The sequence below is a fragment of the Ambystoma mexicanum genome, chromosome 3p (genome assembly GCF_040938575.1).
Source record: "Ambystoma mexicanum isolate Mex_15411 chromosome 3p, UKY_AmexF1_1, whole genome shotgun sequence".
In the NCBI taxonomy this organism is placed as follows: Eukaryota; Metazoa; Chordata; class Amphibia; order Caudata; family Ambystomatidae; genus Ambystoma; species Ambystoma mexicanum.
This window is the reverse complement of record NC_090925.1, coordinates 286,707,961-286,724,532: the sequence shown is the minus strand read 5'-3', so window position 1 is coordinate 286,724,532 and position 16,572 is coordinate 286,707,961. Positions and strand designations below refer to the sequence as shown.

General features: G+C 44.5%; 1 protein-coding gene across 9 annotated transcripts in view; it reads left to right on the top strand.

Moving 5' to 3' along the window:
• Positions 1-15,541, top strand: part of KCNQ2 (potassium voltage-gated channel subfamily Q member 2) — a 533,237-nt gene extending 517,696 nt beyond the window's left edge. For all 9 annotated transcript variants that reach the window (XM_069650812.1, XM_069650810.1, XM_069650809.1 and 6 more), the window contains one exon: positions 666-15,541. In XM_069650812.1, the coding sequence (XP_069506913.1) occupies positions 666-1,412 (747 nt within the window). In that variant the 3' untranslated portion in view covers positions 1,413-15,541. The remainder of the gene's footprint in view (positions 1-665) is intronic.
• The last annotated feature ends 1,031 nt before the right edge of the window (positions 15,542-16,572 follow it).

Here is a 16,572-nt window from a genome sequence, read left to right as displayed (position 1 = left end):
GTTTAGAAATCACCAATACACCCATATATATATGCAGGGAACTGCCCCTTTAAGAACAATAGATTTTATTATGAGCTTTGTGGTAACAGTAAAAATAGGTTGTATTTAAAAAATATATATATATATATTAAAAAAATTATGAGTTGGGATCATGTAAACTTTATCTCACAATGGGTACATCGAAAGTCCTGTGAGGGGTAAATAAACTATGTTTACACTATAGCATACTCTCTCGGTGCACCGTGCGGAAACTATCTCACGCAACCCTAGCTAATAATTAGGTGGTATTTTAAAAACAAGTGGTATTTAAAATCCCAAATATTATTAACATTATTACCATACTGAATGATCTGGCACTATGCCTCACAGTGACAAGTATTGACTCCAGTATGTTGTGTGAAAATCTCCACCCTGAGTCTCAGGATTCTGGATTTATGGCAGTAGGACAATCTGTTACAGTTGAGTTTAAATCTGGCCCCATTTAATCTTAACTATTCCAGATGCTAGTTTTGAGAACAGGTCATGCCCATTATATCTTAAAGGTTGGCACTGCCTTCTTTAGACCATATGTAAATAAATACCCCCCAAATCACGCACTGAACAGTGGAATTGTACTTACTTGTCAACCATTTTACTTTGGTCATGTTGTATTGTGTACTCTGCAGGTCAACTCTATGGAGAAGAAGCTGGACTTCCTGGTGAATATCTACATGCAGCGTATGGGCATCCCGCCCACTGAAGCCGAGGCCTACTTTGGATCTAAAGAGCCGGCACCACCGTACCACAGCCCAGAGGAAAGTCGAGAGCAACTGGACAAGAACGGTTGCATTACCAAAATCATCCGGTCAAGCAGCTCCATGGGGCAGAAGAACTTCTCGGCTGTGCCACCGGCTGAGGGTGTTTATGGGACCTCATGCCCACCATCCACCTCTTGGCAGCAACAGCCGCTGTCCCAGCCCTACCACAGGCACAGTCATGGCTCCTCCCCAGTTGGCGACCCTCCCTCCTTGGTGCGCATCCCACCTCCGCCAACGCACGAGCGCTCCTTGTCAGCCAACAGTGGCGTCAACCGGCTGGGCGTGGAGCACCCATCGAGGAATGAGGAGGGGTCAGTCAAGCAGCAGGAGGGGGCCTTGAGGGACAGTGACACCTCCATCTCCATCCCCTCTGTGGACCATGAGGAGCTCGACCGCTCGTTCAGTGGCTTTAGCATTTCCCAGTCCAAGGAGAACCTTGACGCCCTGAACAATGGCTGCTTTGCAGGTGTGGCGCCCTGTGCAAAGATCAGACCTTATATTGCTGAGGGAGAGTCGGACACAGACTCAGAACTGTGCACCCCCTGTGGACCACCGCCCCGGTCAGCAACTGGCGAGGGACCTTATGGAGATATGGGGTGGCCCCACCCTAAATAAGAGACAGGGGGACACGACCGTCTGCCATTCTATTGCGCACCGAAAATGCAGCCCAGGCTGTGAGTCAAAATGAGGTCCGGCTCAGGACGAAGCGCTCTTATCTTTTTAAGGACTGGTCTTCAGGTGCAATATTTTCAAGAAAAAAAGCCTGAATTCAAACTCTCTGGCCAAAAAAGGAAGCCCCGTATAATCCACGAGGGCCCAACACGCCCCAAATATGTCACACCCTCTGGCCTTGCTTCCAGTCTTCACAGATACCCTTGTGCCTTGGCTTACGGCATGCATCTGCAGGAGGTGTGGGTGTACATGGGGCATCGATGACCAGGCTGGCGGAAGTGCCGCAGGGACAAAAAAGCGAAATATGGGTCATGACGCCTCGAGGTTATTGTTGCCGTTTGGTTTAGTGGTCATTCATTGTCCATGTACTTATTTGACCTGTGCTGAAACATACTTCAATCCGTATGACAGCTGGAAGGGCCAAAGTGTTCCAAATACCCTTCCTCGTGACCTGACATGCTCAATTAGTAACCATCACACAATTTCCACCACTCCACCTCGCCTCAGGTTACATGTCCCCCTCACAGTCAGGCTCTGTGACCCCTAGCAGTTAGGCTATGTTACCCATAGCAGTCAGGCTAGGTCACCCCTAGCAGACAGGCTAGGTGGAGAGCACATACAAATCTACCAGCATGCACCTGTAAAAGTGCCAACGTAGTAAAGACTTCATTAAGTGAACTGCATCAGGCGGTTAGGCGCACAGTACTCGTTGCACTGAGCCCCATTGCTTTCTGTGGTGTTGCAATCAAAAGGGAACACATTTCTCCTGTTATTGGACTTGACCGTGTGAGACGTGGCACCCTAGATGCAGCGCTTCACATTATTTATTTATTTACTTTTGCATTCGTAAAGTGCGGGCGAGGCTGCAGGCAACTGGGCGCTAGTTACATGGGGTACAGTTGATAAACATGAGGGCATCATGATGAAAGGTGTTGGCCAAAGTTAGGGGTAGCGTTTCCTATATGGAAAACCCAGGAAGACCATCTGTGCAGGCCTCAGCCAGAGCCTTGGGCTGAGCCAATTGCATGTCAGAATGAGACCTCTGAATAACAACATCAATATCACATTTTATGCAGCACTCCAGTACAGGTTCCTCCCGCTTCCAAGTGCTTGAATAATATTTCTCCTTTTTACCCAGTTTAATGGTACCCAATTTACTGAGCTCAGAAAGATGAAGGTTTGAGTCAGCCCAGCCCTGTGTCCTTCTGGCTAAACACTGATGCCCAAGAAGAGCACTAAGCTTGCTGAGCTACCTTAGCCTAACACATTGCAATGCAAACAGGTGGCCACTTAACCTCCATGACAGCACTGACAGGCCAAGCAGGTGGGCACATATCCCACAGATTCCATCCCGGCACGCCTGCATTGCCAAAGATGGCTGCCTTTTGGGAAACCACCACAACTTACCACAATTTAAACCAGGGTCGGACTGGGGCATAACATTGGCTCGGGCATCAGTGAAAAAGTGGCCCACAGTTGCGAATGTCAATTCATTCCTTTTGTGACAGACTGTTTGAATAGTATCCAAGGGGGAGTTTTTTGATCAAATGCAATGCAAATCGTGCAATTTAAAGAATATTTATTATCAACAATGGACAAAACTACTAGCTGCATAGTGAAGTAACTCATCAAATTGGCCCACATTGGCCAAAAAAGTCACCCACTTTGACCAAAAAGAACCAAAAAGAACTGCCCCCCCCCCCTCCCCTACCATTTTGTGCTTTTGGTTTGGGCATTGTCCTATGACCCTATAGGCAAGTTCTGGTCTTCATCGTCATAGTCCTTGACTTCCCACCTTCAGAGACCCACTTAGTGTTTAAACCACTTGGTAATCAGACAGGGAATCTGGGCGAGTCAGACGTGCTTTTAGATGCAGTTTGGCAGAGGAGTTAAAAAAGTGTAGGCGCCAAACATTTCTTTTAGGGGGCTTGTGAAGCACTTGTCTCCAGGGTGAGGCCTCAACTCATAGAGTAAGGACTGTGTCGAGGAATATGGACAAGGAGTTGTGCTACTGTGGGATGCCAGCACTCATAACATGGCACTGCCAGGGGATCTGGCATGCATGTTGACAGATGCCTTGCACTAATGAACATGCAAACAGCTTCTATTTGTCCCATATCCTTGAATTTCACCTGTGACCTATTTGTACAATGAACACCTGGGGCTGTGGGGGGAGGGGGTGTGGAATAGTGGGTAGCCGAGGCTGTTGGAAGCAACAGTGGCCCTGCCATGTGCAGCATTGGCACAGTTAACAAGAGTGGCTGACTATGAAGAGGGCACCGTTTCTTTCTGCAGTGACAGCAAGGACATTTCTCAAGCGCCGAATGTTTTTTATAACAATATTTCTACCGCATTTCACTTTTTAGATTTTAAATGGCATTTGCAAACATTTACTTGTATATATGCATATGTGAACCCTGCACAGTCATGAATGTGTACAGAGCGATTCATTGAAACCAATGGACGCAATCCAGGAAAGGACAACCCACCTTTAAACCTAGCCTGGATGTGGCGCACCTGGGCTCCAGTGAGGATGCATAGTGACAGCACATACTGATGCACAGACCCCAACTCACAGTACTGCCCTACTGTTAAAAGAAAAGATGCCAGCTCATATGCTCGCTGCCCAGACCCCTGCTCTCAAGCTAGGTCTGTGCTTAACACGATAAATTAAAAAATAAAATGCTGCCCTGCACTTTAGTAAAGACAGCGGGAAAGAGTAAATACCAACTTCAGTGACCAAAGAGAAGTGATAGAAACAGAGCTTTTTCACATGGCCATTATTATTATTATTATGCTATCCATTCAGCGCGGAACTTGATTCGTGGAGCAACAGTGCCCAATACAGATACATAACGGAGCGCTTTACAGAGGTATACAACAATACAGATACATAACGGAGCGCTTTACAGAGGTATACAACAATACAGATACATAACGGAGCGCTTTACAGAGGTATACAAAAATACAGATAGCTAAAGGAGCACTTTACAGAGGTATACAACAATACAGATACATAACAGAGACTTTACAGAGGTATACAACAATACAGATGCATAACAGAGCGCTTTACAGAGGTATACAACAATACAGATGCATAACGGAGCACTTTACAGAGGTGTACAACAATACAGATACATAACGGAGCGCTTTACAGAGGTGTACAAAAATACAGATACATAATGGAGCACTTTACAGAGGTGTACAACAATACAGATACCTAATGGAGCGCTTTACAGAGGTATACAACAATATAGATACATAATGGAGCGCTTTATACAACAATACAGATACATAACAGAGCACTTTACAGAAGTGTACAACAATACAGATACATAATGCAGCGCTTTACAGAGGCAACAGCAGAACAGATGTACAGCGGGTGAGATACAGAGGGACACATAGGAGGGGTACATCTGTACCGAGTGGCAAGTAGGAGAGGGGCATGGTTGTAGAGAGTCATGTGGCACGAGGGGGGATGTCATGGCCTAGGTGTTGAGGTTGAGAGGTTCCTTGAAGAGGTGGGTCTTGAGTTCCTGTCTGAATTGTAGGAGGTCATGGTCATGAAGGTTTCTTATATATCAGGGGTCAGTTCATATATCATTGCCTGGAGGGCAGAATTGACATGAATCCCTATGGATTCCACCTATTCTTTGCAGGTGCCAAAACTTACAACTACACGGATCCAGGGGTTTCCGCTCACACGACAATTCAGTACAGGTGGATTTGATGCACAAAGTTCAGGGGTCTGCAGCAATCTTTAGCATCTTTGCATATACGTGTAATTGCTGCGCCCTGTTACCCCCGGGTATGATGCGCATTTTAAATAATAAACAAACAAAAAAAAATCTGCCACCTAGGTCTGTTCATCAAATGTGTGAAAAGGGCACACTTTGTCATTTCCTTGTGGAGACGGTGGATCCGCCAGCAGGTGACCCTCCACGCGCATCACAAGGGCCCCCGAAGTGTCTGCGCTCTACTACATTGCATGTAACACAGGAGTTTGTGCTTGAGCTCATCAGTGGTCACTGAATTTGAGAGGTCATCACAGAGGGGTGAGGGCTAGCTCTTCTCTCATGCGCCTACCTCCGCTCTTAGGGGGGTTTTCTTTAGCCCTTTCATGAAGCTATTTAGGAAGGCAACCTAAAAATACCAGAATCATAAAATGACACACAAGATATGCCAACCAGAAAAAGGAACGGTCGGCTAGCTCTGCGGCAATGTGCAGTGCAACATGGGTTCGAACCCTGGTGAAGTGCTTAGAAGCTGGAGGAGTCTTGGATGACGCACTATATGAATCACTAATAATATTAATAATAATGATAATAATAATAATAATAATAATATGTACGTTAATTATAGCAAAAGCAACTCTGGCCAAGGTCCTATGTTACATTGGAGAGCATTCCAAGTAGAAAGCATCAATCATAAAAACCACCTCTTTGTTTTTTGGCTCAGTTATCTGACTCTGGAAAAGCCTTCAATAATTGGATTAAGTAGCATTCATTTACCAATCGTGACAATCTATAGCCGTTTATACATTGCCAATATACCGTCCAAGCTCACACTGAATACTGGAGTCTGAAAGCAACTCCCGACCAGACAAGTTTTCCCGCAATTATAGGTGAACATAGGAGTTTCGCGCAGTACAGACATGAGCAGGGCCCCTAATGTAAGGGAACCCAAAGTGCCTGCAATTTAAAGTCACGCAGCCTTTTGTCTGACTACCCATGGATGCTGTTCCGCCAGAATATGCTTGGCGACTTTGAGAGACTCATTTGGGGTCCAAGGTCGAATGCCACTGCTGTGATTTATGTTTTGTTATGACATGATATGATGTGGCATTTATAACGCGCCTGTGCACAGGCTTACCAGTGAGAATACTCACCGTCTAAAATGGGAGCTTTCCTGTAGTCCCCTTTCTCTCTCCATTGCATAATCCATGCATCAGAACTTTCAGCTTCATTCGTCCTGTTTATCTTTCCCAGGCGGTGCCTGTGCTGTAATGAGAGCACAATAAGCTTCCTGGGTGACCAATACATTATAGGTGTGCTTGAGTGGTATTTACTGTGTCTAAAGCTTTAGCACTTTGCCTTCAATGGTAAATGATTAAGACATGTCCTGAAATGGCGCTGATGTTATTTCACCAATTCAATGCAGAGAGGCTTTGCCAGAATACAGACAAACATGGAGTGTTGCTTGTGCAATTGACATCTTGCACTTCAACTGCTTTACACCCAACATGGAAGCTTACCACGAGTTTCCGTGTACTCTTAAAGAAATCGCAAATATTGCAGGCAGAGGCTGCCATCTTTTGTAGGGTGGTGCTTCCATGTCAGAAGCGGATTCCCGCGACAGTTCTAGATTGCATTAGCTCGAAAGCAATTTGCATTTTGCCGGCAAGTGTGCAGCACAACACATGGACCACTTGTTGAGAAGTTGGGTGCCCTGATCCGGCTGCACGACTGAGGTCTGCGTGGGCGCCCTGCCCCACCCCCGGAACCTTTCCAGCTGCTAAACCTTATTGCATCACATTCTGGCAGATGAGTGTGCATATCACGCACACCAGAAGGATGGTGCCAATCAGTCTGGGTGTCATCCTTTCCCAAGCGAGAGAGGTACACGCGGGAAAGCTAGACTGGGGCGTAGGATGACATTGGTGTGATCATTTGCCACCACCATGTACCCCTCTTGGAGGCCCCTTGCACACAGACAGGACATGCAAAGGTGAGTTGTCCTATTCTGTCCGCGGATCATGGCTAAGGCGTTGTTGCTTTTTTCTGCTGCCTTTGCTCATTTTGCACTTTTCTTTTCCAAAGAGAAACTTTCTATGGAAAGGCCCCCTGGAGACCCACTCCACTGGGGGTCTCTCCTATGTCATGAATGCATCTTGCTTGACTTGCTCTGATTTTGTTCTCTCCTTTGAGTCTTGATGTGCTCGTGCTTTTCCTCTTGTAATTGGATCCCGGGGAGAGTCTATGTTGCCACTTGTGCAATACTGTGCATAGGGTCACTCAGTCATGTCCAAAGTCGATCCCATCCGGGCATGTCTCCAAACACTTTTCCGCAGAGCACTGCATTTTTGAACTGGTATTTGCTCAGGGGCAATTTTGACCTATGAAAACATGTATTATAACACATTATCTTTTTTTAGAAGGTCAATTTTTGCCTTGTTGAAAATGCAGAGCTGAATGGCATTACATCCACAATATTTTCATATGATGTGGGGCCTGGGTCCCTATTATGCATTAAGTAAATTGAGAACACTAGAATCTGCAACCTCTGTCTCGACAGATGTTTTGGACTACCTCTCCCATCTGCCGTTGAGAGCCTAGTCAAGAGTGAGGGATCATGGGAGTCGGAGTCAAGAACACCTGATGATCCATGGGTTTCAGTACCCTGCCCTAGATGAAGGTCTTTGCATTGATTCCGCAAACTTGTACACCTGTCAGGAATGACTAATTAGGAGTGAGAAAAAAGATGGAATTGTTTCTTGAAAGGATGGTAAATAAATAGTTAGGATGGTGTGCTACTCGCATTGAAAGACAGGCCTAACCTTTCTGATGAAGTACCTATTTTGCTAGAAACAGACATGCATTCTGAAATTTTCAAACATTTTCTTGAAAATGTACAGGTGCTCATTCACCAACATTTGTGAGTATTTTCCTCAAGCTTACGATGATGGTGGAGTCAAAGATGATGACTGTTCACATAACTAATTAACACCAACATGCATTGTCTGGAAGCTCAGGACAACCAATCCGTCTATAGGGGTGGCATACTTTCTAACTGTAAGATTAACTGGCCCATACAATGTCCTCTCATGAGAGGATGGAGAAAGGTCATTAGCTCGAGTACACTTTCTAACTGTCCGATTAACTGGCCCTTACAATACCCTCTCATGAAAGGTTTCTAATTGTATGATTAACTGGTCCTTACAACATCCTCTAATGCAAGGTTGGTGAAAGTTCATTAGCTTGAGCACACTTTCTAACTGTAAGATTAACTGGCCCTTACAATATCCTCTCATGAAAGGTTGGTGAAAGGTCTTTAGCTCGAGTACACTTTCTAACTGTCCGATTAACTGGCCCTTACAATACCCTCTCATGAAAGGTTTCTAATTGTAAGATTAACTGGTCCTTACAATATCCTCTAATGCAAGGTTGGTGAAAGGTCATTAGCTTGAGCACACTTTCTAACTGTAAGATTAACTGGCCTTTACAATATCCTCTCATGAAAGGTTGGTGAAAGGTCTTTAGCTCGAGTACACTTTCTAACTGTCAGATTAACTGGCCCTTACAATACCCTCTCATGAAAGGTTTCTAATTGTAAGATTAACTGGCCCTCACAATATCCTCTCCTGAAAGGTTGGTGAAAGGTCAGTAGCTCGAGCACAACCATGATTAAGTAATGAGACATGAGTGAAGGCCTGGTTCCTTCCCAATAAGAGTGGTGGCCCTGGTGAACCATTTGGTTCTTGTGGACCTTACAGTTCTATTGCATATCATGCTTGCAGCACACTCATATGGGGGTTAGTATGTCCCCTCAACCCTCTTTCCTTGCTCTGCTTTCTCTATGTTTCCCCTTCTGTGTAGATCTTTCCAGACTTGCCCTATGCCGGTAATTTTCCTCCCCTATCTTTTGGCTCTCCATGCTCTGCTTGCCTTCTTGCATTCTTCGTTCTCTCCTCATTTCCAATTCCTTTTCTCCTTCCTTGGCACATTCTTCTTCTCCACACCAGACTCCCTCCACCCCCTTCTATTATGAGCACAACTCTCGGTTGTTTCCAGTCTTCTCCAGGCTTTGCTCCACTACTCTTTCTTTCTCTTGGTTTCTTCTGTGTTTTCCCCCAATGCTCCTTCTCGTAAGCTTCTCTCCTCCCTCAAACCCACTTACCAAGTCTTCCTTCTACCTTTCCCATTCAGATCACATTCTCCAGCAAGTTCAACCCTCTACCCCGTCTCACATCTCCCTTTCTCACTCCGGTCCTTCCCTTTGCAAACTCATTACCGCCTTAAAACTGTATGGAGCAGCCGCGAGCGGTGTCAACAGTCGGTAGCGTATCTGCCCACCCCGATGTGTCACAGGCGTGCTAGAATATATTTGGGCTCTGGCACTTATTTTCTTACAAATTAAGCACTCCTGAAGTGCCTCCTCGTCTCAGGAACTGTTTTCTGCAACCTCCTTATTTCTGGCAGGAACCTCACTCTTGATGCCAGCAGGGTCAAGGCTGACTTTTGGGAGATATGGAAGATTCACAATTGCCACTTGACACCCCAAAACCTGGAACCCATCTGAATTAAAGCAGAACTTAAGCAAGTCAGTGAAAAATAATTACTACTCACCTCAGCGACCACAGCGCCTCTGCTAGCACTGCCACACTCTGGGCCTCATCACGAGTCTGGCGGTAACCCTTAAATGCGGCGGTAGCGCTATTACGATCGCATTTAAGGGTCCGCCAGATCATGGCCTTGGCGGATTTCCCACCAGCTCTGAGCAGGGGACAAATCCGCCACAAATTTGCGGATTTTCGATGCTATTACCGCCGGCGGGAAATCCGCTGGAGGTAGTAGCGCGAAAATTCCCCATTGGGCCCAATGGTGAATGAGGAATTCCTGAATGGGACCAATGGGGAATGGGAACCAATCATTCCGCCAAACCCGTGATCCGGCGCTATTAGCGCCGGTGGTTTGATGGTAGCGCTAATAGCCCCAGTGCTGATAGCGCCAGGGTTACTGCCCAACTCGTGATGAGGCCCTCTATCATAGCATTATCTGCACGGTGTGATTACGTGTGCTTTTTATCTTAACTAGACTCATTTATTCTCTCTTTCTTGGTCCACCGCTTTAATTTGTATATCTTCTTACGTATCTATCTATCTATCTATCTATCTATCTATCTATCTATCTATCTATCTATCTATCTATCTATCTATCTATCTATCTATCTATCTTCCGTATCTGTTCATCCACGTGTCGCTGAACTACATATGCAGTAAGCAGCAGACTTTCAATGCCTATGGCAGGGATCTGCAACCTTTAGCTCTACACAGGTTTTGGACCACTACTCTCGTGAACCACAGCCAGTACAGTGAATGGTCAGGGATCATGGGAGTTGTAGTTCAAACACATCTGGCGAGCCACAGGTTGCAGATCCCTCAGGTCCAGGACCACTGAGATAACCTGCAGTTCTCACGAAGCTGACGGAACCTCTCCCTCGCTCCACCCCCCGTGCAGAAGAACATTCGCTTGGTGTATTATCCTGGCGCATGCCCTGATATGGAACAACGGCTCATGCACATCTTCTTAGATACTTCAAGTTATTTATTTCACCAGGCCCCCAAACCCCCAAGAGTATCAAGAGTATGTAGCGAGACCGTTCATTAAAAAACCTAGCAGCCACCAATGTTTTACCGCTTATCTCAGCTTGATCAATGCGAGGGAAAAGGTGGCTGCACCTGTGAAAACTCACAAACAATGCAGTGACCAATTTCAACCCCGGACTCAATTACCCATAATCATAAGACTCATTATAGTAGTTTTCAGGAATCTGTTTGCATTCAGGAGTATTACTGAGGAAGCAACGCAGCAATACATGCCAATGGGAACAAATTATCTTCCAGAAATTGCTGATCCATTATCTTCAATCCAGTGCTCTCCACAGTGGACCCTTAACCATGAGGAATTAGGTGCAATTGCCTCTAATATATTTAGAACATTAACACACCATTGATCTTTGGTTATATACATACTCCCTAGTGGACAGGCATTGATAGTGGTATTGTCCACAACGTATTTCCAATAAGGGAAATGTCTGGTAAAAATAAGGGTATTTCGCAGATAATATGTGAACAAAAATCGAGAAAAAAAATGTTTGGCTGGATCTGGGAGGCCTTAATGAATAATGTCAAAGCAAGGCATGACATTATCTTTTTTTAAACTATTTTAAACAGGATCCACCAAACCCTGCGTATAACTATTTGCAAAATGTGTTTGGCATAGCCGTAGCTGCATAAGTGGTCGCTATGGGGTCCTTGTACAGGATGCACTTAACATTTACCAGTTGGTGAGATGAACTGGCACACGTGAAGGAATATGCAAAGAACGTAAGAAGGTGGCGCACACCTTATTAGTCAAAGGTCGTGTAATTTGAGAGGTATTTTTGAAGTAATTCCTAGGTGCAGTGGAGAAAATGCGGCTCTGTCACAAAACGTCGCTATTGTGATCATGAAAAGAGTAAAATGTCCCATGTTGGTGGACACTCCCGTCCCCTGCACACCATACAAACTGGTAGTATAGATTGTCAAAATTTGCAGTGTTATAAAGATATATTAAAATTCTTTTCATATGGACAAAAAAACTCTATAGAGGATATGTTCATCAATTCATTCAGTAGTGACAACCTACTGTAAACATTTATTCATAGATTGTGACACAATTAGTTACAGCAAACAAACAAATTACAAATACACTTGTATTAAAAAGTGCATGACGCGTTTCGGGAATTTCAACCCCTTCATCAGGAGCAAAAATAGTTAGAGTTAAAAAATTGGTTCAGTCTTCATGTTTCAATAACTTCTAGAAGGTAAATGAAATAAATACTGGAGAACGCTGTTTGTTTACATATGACGTCAGTGCGCCGGCCGCGAGGACGCACTGCCCATCATATTACTAAGTAGCCATCTTGACACGACAGATCCCCAGCTCTCGTTACCAAACGGACGCGCCCTAACGCTCGGAACTGGTAAGATGTTTCATTCACTTGAAAGCATTATATTTTTACATGGATGCTGAAATTAGATGATTATATGCAGCTTCCAACTACCACAATAATGTTTCACTGCAGAACGTTATCCTGGTTACCCTGGTCTTACGGCTTCTTGCACATTATCACCACTGCTGCCATTTTCTTTTCCATTTATTTAGTAAATGTATCCACCATCTCTTTATCTTGCTCTTGCTACAATTCATGCATCATTTCTGCTAAATCTCTTTTCAAATCATCATGATTGAGCCTGGCATGTGTCAATAGCAGATTGAACACTCTCTGAACAGGTCTTTCTACCATTCTTCCAGTAAAATGGCGTCCTGCTCCACATCCGCTGTACAGGCGAGGGAGTGTAAGCCTTTTGGTTTCATCTTAAACTCTGCATACTGTTCAAGGGAGGTAAAATCCCACCATTTTGATTGCTCTCCCCTGTTCAGTTTCCCTGCTGTCTTAATTTAGCCAATAGGGTGAGAGATGTGTTGACAGTGACATTAGTATCATTGCCATTATGGCTGAGGTAGGGACCGTGAAAAGACAGAGTGAGCCTTTAGCGGTACTGTTCTGAGGTCACACCCGCCGTAGGTATGATAAACGATCACCATTGTTGGAGGAAAATGTGAAGGATATGCCTATTTCGGAAAACCAGGAAAAGAAGGAATACATCTTATACTGGTGTTTTAGAAATATCAGAGGACACATATATTTTTTCTTTACTTGCCTTTCTCTGTGCATTCCTCTCTACATTTAATATTCAACCAATCAGTCAATCAATGAAACTTTATCAGAAAATTGCACGTTCCCAGACCATACAAAAAATATAAGAATATAAGGTCGAAATTGCAATATAAAAAATAAATAACCAATGTAAAATGATTTACACATTTACAATATCGTAAACCATCAATTGATTTCATATGTCTAAAGGTTTTGCAACACATAGCCCCATGAAATGAGTCTCAACACATTTCTAATAGCTTATAGCCATATTGGTTTGTCTGAACCCTTTTTTTCTAAGAATCGGAAAGATCCATCGCGGTCCCTGTCTGTATCTCACTCTATCTCTCTCCTTCTCCTTGATCCCTTTGCCCATATTTATAGTGCTGTTTTTCGCTTTCTCTTCTTCATTGTTGCATGAAAGGCTCAGTGGACCCAAGAGTGTGTAAACACAATATCAAAAAGTCAATTATCTCTCCTGCTGTATCTATGTATATTTGTATTTCTTTTTGTAGATTTGTATCCATCTAGCTTTCTCTCTGTCTGTCCATCTCTCGCTAACATCTATATTTCTCTAGCTCCCACTGTCCAGATGTCTCTCTCTCTACCTCTATATTTATTTTTTCTATTTTTCTATCTAGGTGCGTATGCATATGCTTTCCTATCTCTCTGTCTATGAACCTCCCTCTTGTCATCTCTCTTTGTCTCTCTCTCTCTTTCCTTCTCTGTCCATCATGCTCTTTCTTACTATCTTAACAATGTTCTAAATTTCTCTTTTAATATCTCCACCTCGATATCTGTCTATCTCAATGACTGTCTGTTTATCTATTTCGTACTCCCTCCTCTCTTGGTCTGTCACCATCACACATTCTGAATCACTCTCTCTGTATCTTACTCACTTTCTTACTCGGTTTTATCTAACTTTCTATTTCCATATGAATACTTCTATATGGATATGCACCTATTTGTTTGCACATCTCTCTCTGATGTGACTGACTTTCTTAAACCGTAATGCTGGCTCCCTCCCTGATGGCATCCGCGAATGATGAGAGGCAATTTAGACTTTTCTTCAGTTATCCTCTTGGAGGTAATGATGAAACCTTTCTCTCCCTGTCCCTCCACTCATTCCCTTGGAAACTGAGTCCAGTCCTCTTTCCCAGGCAATGTATTCCCTGGCAAGGATATTGCTGACCTTCTGTTTTGAATGTTGCCTACACCCAGCTCTGGCATAGATTTGTCTATAGGATATTTATTTTAAATTATTCTTTTTTGTTTAATTGTGCATTTTAGTTCATCAGCTGAGCTTTTTTGCACGTTACACACATCTAATATCACAGTTCATCACAATGTGTATACACCGGATATTTATGGAAAAGTGACTGACTATCCATCGAGAGTATGATTCAATGCACTGATTGAATGTTATGAATTGCACATTGGTAGGTTCAGGTCGGGAAACTATGCACAGTGCAATATGGAGAGAATGGGGTTCTGCAGATTTATATAGCCAAGGGCATGCGCCTAATTCTTGCAGCAATTGCCTGCAAATAATCCCTGTCCCTGTAAGGTTGGGTTGTGCATTCATATGCGATGCTGAGTGCACTGGCGTGCAAGAGATTTTTTTCCACATATGGTACATGGCATGCATGCACATGCAAAGCTGGAGCAAATGGGATGTTCCTCTCAAGGTGGCAATGCACTACACTTGGAGGGGCGCTGATGTTGGTGGTGCATTATTTCTATCGATCACAAGGGCAGCAATGCATGCAAGTGAGTACAATGCTAGAGGAAGCAGGGCACTGCTGATGTCATTTCCCTTCCGGCACAACCATGCATGTGTTGTTGAATGGAAGCAGGCTGACAATTTATTTCACTGAAAGGTGCAGTTGTGCATGCTCAGGCAATGATGGGGCCACGGACGTAGCCATGATTTATTTTCCACACAGATGAATGCATGCACACACATTGAATGCTGAGGCATGCATTACTTATCCCCCTTTGATGTGACATGTGTTGCCAGAGTGTTCTTTCACACACTGGTGCAATCATGAATGCTCATGTGATGCAGAGGACCTTTGTTACCTAGGGTGTCTTTCCCAATGTGATGCAGGACAGCTATGCACATGCATGGCGTCCGGAGGCACCAGGTTAGCGGTGGTTCCATTCCCTTCTATGTGCCGTCACGCATGCACATGCAAGACTAAAGAGACTCTAGGAATCTGGCGGTTTCTTTGACTCAAAGGAGCAGTCGTGCAAGCCTTGCAAATGCTAAGTTAAGCGCTGGCATTCTTTTCACTCCAAGCTGTTGCCATGACCACCCGTGCAGCATGGTACGCGTGGCGCCATTGTTTTACTTCTCTCTGAGGTGTGGCCATGCGCCTACATGCAATGGTGGGCATCGACATGCAACAGTTCTATTTCACTTAAAAGTGCAGCCATGCATGCAATGCGTGAGTGTCTGAGGTAGAGCGACTTAAAATGTTTTACAGCATGCATTTACTCAGTGGAATGTCCAGGATGAACTGAAAATCTACCTAAACCTCTATTGGAATCTGTGCCCCCGTTCACCAATAAATGTACTGCACACCTTTTGCTCTCGAGCTTTGCGTCTTCATTTTTGTCACACCTTTACTGGGGCGGGGGTGGGAGGACTGCGCTCAGAACATTGTCCTGTGTGCCCTCTGAGCTGCTGGCAAGGACTCGCTTGCCTACAGTGTTCAAGAACATTGTGACTATTGGGAGCATAGCCAGGGTGGAAATGGGCCCAAACGCTGTTCAGCGGCCACTCTAGTAGGGAGGGCACAGAAATAACTGCAACACTATACAAAAGTGCAGAAAGCCAATCTCTTTTCTTTGCCATGTGTTGTTTTGTTATGTTATTTGGTATTTATATAGCGCCTACTGCCAATGGGATGGCCCCAAAGTGCTGTGAGGATGAACGCCCTTTGGAAGACCGGAGTCCGAAAATTGAGAAGTGATGAGAGGAGTTTTAAAATGCATGTGGGCATTTAATGAAGGTCGGTAGGGAGTGGCTAGGTCCCAAACAGCAGCCTGTAATTATCAGCTCTGGGGATGGGTGCTGTGCCAAATTGTCAAAGAGTCAGAGGGTTCATAGGAGTCAAGAGTCAAGATGTGCTTGCAAAAACCATTGCCATTTGCACTGGACCGTCACCTACCCACTAGAGGGTGAGCAAGAAGGCTATGTTTGTAAGGTAAAAACAGTCATATGTACATGTAATGTGGTACACTAAAGCAATGTATGTAGTAATGCATGAAAAGCAAAGTGGCTGATTATGCAAATGCGTGTAGGACTGCACACGGGGTGTGATCTACTCCCTTTGCCCTGTCTCGCCTTATGCAGTGCTCTGCAAGCCTTTAACACCCCTTCGAAAAGGAATTCCCATGCATATGTCTTAAACACTATGCACGAATCACCAGTAGCACCTTAGAGAACAGGAAATGACCTGTACAAATATATCATTTCACTACAAACACGACCTTTCACATTTGTCTCTGCAGTGAGACTGGAATGTATCCCTCCATTTCTATTTTGATGTGGGCTGCTCCAATGCTGTTACAAACGCACTGATATTAGACATCACTTCAGGAAATACTTTCTTCA